General features: G+C 40.8%; 1 protein-coding gene across 1 annotated transcript; it reads right to left on the bottom strand.

Annotated features, from left to right (window-relative positions):
• Positions 1-2113: 2113 nt before the first annotated feature.
• LOC132501619 (proliferating cell nuclear antigen-like) lies at positions 2114-3293 on the bottom strand. The gene has a single exon (XM_060117281.1). The coding sequence runs from the start codon at positions 3175-3177 to the stop codon at positions 2392-2394; it is 786 nt and encodes a 261-aa protein (XP_059973264.1). The 5' UTR covers positions 3178-3293; the 3' UTR covers positions 2114-2391.
• Between the last annotated feature and the right edge of the window lie 311 nt (positions 3294-3604).

Below are 3604 nucleotides of genomic sequence, written 5' to 3'. Positions count from 1 at the left end.
GCCATTCTCTGTCCATTTTCTTCTTCCTCTTAACTCTAACCATGAGCACTCGGGCTGTAGTCCCCCGGTGGCTTGGAACCATAGCCCAGGAAAGAGTAAGGCAAGGACACAGCAACCATTAGTATGCTGAATCCACAAGGAATTAAAATCACAAAGCCAAACATGACGTTTATGCTGTGCTTGGGAGATGTTTAGAGATAGATGGTACCAGGCTTATTAATTAGCATCAGGATGTGAGGTTTTGGTGGGTGTCTCTGTGACTCTTGGTCTTTTCTTCATGGTTACAAAATGATGGCTGTATAGCAGTTTCATGAGGGGTAGGAAAGGGCAGCAGAGGAAAACAAGTGTGTGTAGCCCTTTTCCCCACAAACTTCTAGTCTCTGAGGAAAGAAAATTTTAACAAGAAGAACTGAGAAGATGTACCTTTTTATCCCACTATTTAGACAGCTCACCTCATCCTGAGATGAGAGAACTGGGATTACAGGAATGGTTTCTACTAAACACAAATAGTAGGACTGGGTGAAGCACCTTCCTTCCTTCTGTTCATGTCCTTCCTTCTGTTCATGTCCTGCTACTCATCTGATATCTGAGCAAAATCAGGTTTCTTTTAGCAAAGAAGAAAATGAAAAATGGCTCCTAGTAAGCAAACAGCAATATCTGTCAGGATTAGAGCATAAAGAAAGTCCAAGGGGAGTTATACATGGCAGGGTCGGCAAAGAGCAGTGAGCGAGGGTCTTAATAAGCAGAAATCAAGTCTAAGTAGAGACTTGACAAGGACCATCTTATTCTGGGGAGATGGGAGAGAGACTGCAAAAATCTTCAGAAACCCAGGGCAAGGAGGCCAGGAGTTACACAGAGCTAACTATTATAGAAAATATGTGTAGCAACAAAGCAGAAGAAACATGAAATAGGGCTACGGAACTGACATTTAAATAAACCCCAAATATCCACCCAGATTTGCAGGTTGGTTACTACCTTTTTGCTTGAGACCTGCTTGGAAGCTAATACAGGGCATGGGTACCTGCCAGTGCCCTCTGCAACCCAGAGCTGGCATATTGAAAACTGCCACGTACCTTGCCCGACATGCTAACACACTACAAATGTCTTTAAATAGAAAAACATTTAAACTGAAGCCAAGAAGTTTGAAAAAAAAAACCAAACCCTCAACCCTACAACCTCTTTATTGAGAACAAATAATAAAAGTTTTAAGATTTCCACTGACAAAAGACAGCTGTAAGGCAGATCATTTTAAAATGCCTTCTGGCTGAGTAATATTTCACATACTTTCTTAAATTTTTCAAGATGAGTCATCTTCCTTGATATCCTCAGTTATGAGGAAAGAGGTGCATAATCCTTGAGTAAACACTAGTGGTCTGACCCAGTAGACAATGGTTATAGCAGCAGCAACGAACAGAATAGAAAAAAAAAATTTGTCACAGTCTGTTGTTTTCTTGGAACAAGACCTGGAGTGTGTGTGTGTGTGTGTGTGTGTGTGAGAGAGAGAGAGAGAGAGAGAGAGAGAGAGACAGAGACAGAGAGAGGGACAGAGAGAGAGAGACTGACGACCATCAAGTCTGATAGCCAGCAGCATAACAGAGCATCAGATCCATCTAGGGCTGGAGCCCATGCACTTTCTACGGAAACCCAATTAGTGCTGGGCACAGGTTTGGGATTTATAGTGATGGAATATGCGGGTGTCTGACAGATTAAGCCAGTGCAAACTACAGTCCCACCAACCAGACCAGCCAGGCTGGGGTGCTCTCATTCTAAAGAGTGACCTTTTCCAGCCCTGCATCCCTCTCCCATCTTCCACAGAGAGAAATAAGAACTCATTCTGTATCTGGGTGACACCTGCATTCTTTATCTAAAAGAGATTTTCTTCAATAAACTCCACACCTGCCTCCGCCCTTTTTTCATTCTCCTTTTGCACCACAATAACTACTGTGATTTGGGGATGTTACAGGAAGTTAAAGCTAGATTGATGTGAACTTAGTCAAGTGCCTAAATAATCTAATAAAAGTTTCTCCATGGGATCCATCTGGCAAAATTAGGATTTATTTATTTTTATTTTTTGAAATTCAAATGACTTTTATTTAAATTGAAAACAATACTTAAAACTGCATTTAGAGTCAAAACCCTTGTTTATAAAAATTATAAGGAGTATTCCTAGGTAAGGCAAAGTTATTACTAGGTTAACAAGACCAGATTTGACTTTGGACTTTACTCTTTGAACAAACTGTAGAGAATGGAGAAAAAAAAAAGTTATTTACAGAAAACAGTATCTACATATGTACTCAGAGGTACAAAGACAAAAGAGACTTAAGTATGTGCTAGCATCTCAGAAGCAGTTCTCAAAGAGCTTAGTTTTATTTCCTTGAATTTTAAGAATGTCTAAGATCCTTCTTCATCCTCGATCTTGGGAGCCAAATAGTATTTTAAATGTCCCATATCAGCAATTTTATACTCTACGACAAGGGGTACATCTGCAGACATACTGAGTGTTACTGTAGGAGAGAGTGGAGTGGCTTTTGTAAAGAAGTTCAGGTACCTCAGTGCAAAAGTTAGCTGAACTGGTTCATTCATCTCTATGGTAACAGCCTCCTCTTCTTTATCAACATTACTCGTTTGTGACAACTTAATATTTCCATTTCCAAGTTCTCCACTTGCAGAAAATTTCACTCCATCTTTTGCACAGGAAATTACAATAGCATCTCCAATATGACTGAGATCTCGGCATATACGTGCAAATTCACCAGAAGGCATCTTTACTACACAGCTGTACTCTTGTTCTGGAATTCCAAGTTGTTCAACATCTAAATCCATTAACTTCATTTCATAGTCTGAAACCTTTTCTTGATTTGGAGCTTCAAATACTAGTGCCAAGGTGTCCGCATTATCTTCAGCCCTTAGTGTAATGGTGTCTTCATTGCCAGCACATTTCAGTATTTTGGACATGCTGGTGAGGTTCACGCCCATGGCCAAGTTGCGGTCGCAGCGGTACGTGTCGAAGCCCTCGGAGCGTAGGGTGAGCTGCACCAAAGAGACATGGGACGAGTCCATGCTCTGCAGGTTCACGCCGCTCGAGCTGATGTCCCAGCAGGCCTCGTTGATGAGGTCCTTAAGCGCCTCAAGCACCTTCTTCAAGATGGAGCCCTGGACCAGGCGCACCTCGAACATGGTGGCGGAGTCGCAACGACACGGCTGCTGGCGGAAGGAAGGAGGAAGGTGTAGCCGGCTTAGGCTTCAGTAGATGAGAGCGAGCGGGCAAACTAACTCAGGAACGCTTGAGACGGAGGAAGCCCACCTAGGATTTATTTAGTTATGGAACCAAAATATTTGATCTATAATACCAGCTAGGTAAATACACTGGTATATAGTATATAGAATAGTATGTGTAGTATAGTATAGACTATATAGTAAATATATATATATATATATATATATATATATATATATTTAAAACACTATTTCTGACTAACTAGCTAGTTTGGACACATATTATTAAATGATATCAGATGATGAAAAAATTATCCTCTATTCCTTTGGTCTACTAATGTAATTGTTTCAAGAGCTGAACAGTTTTCTCTGTCAGATTGTTTCCAAA

This window comes from Mesoplodon densirostris, chromosome 14 (assembly GCF_025265405.1).
Source record: "Mesoplodon densirostris isolate mMesDen1 chromosome 14, mMesDen1 primary haplotype, whole genome shotgun sequence".
NCBI lineage: Eukaryota > Metazoa > Chordata > Mammalia > Artiodactyla > Ziphiidae > Mesoplodon > Mesoplodon densirostris.
Note: the sequence above shows the minus strand (reverse complement) of the source record. Positions and strands in the feature narration are given on the sequence as shown.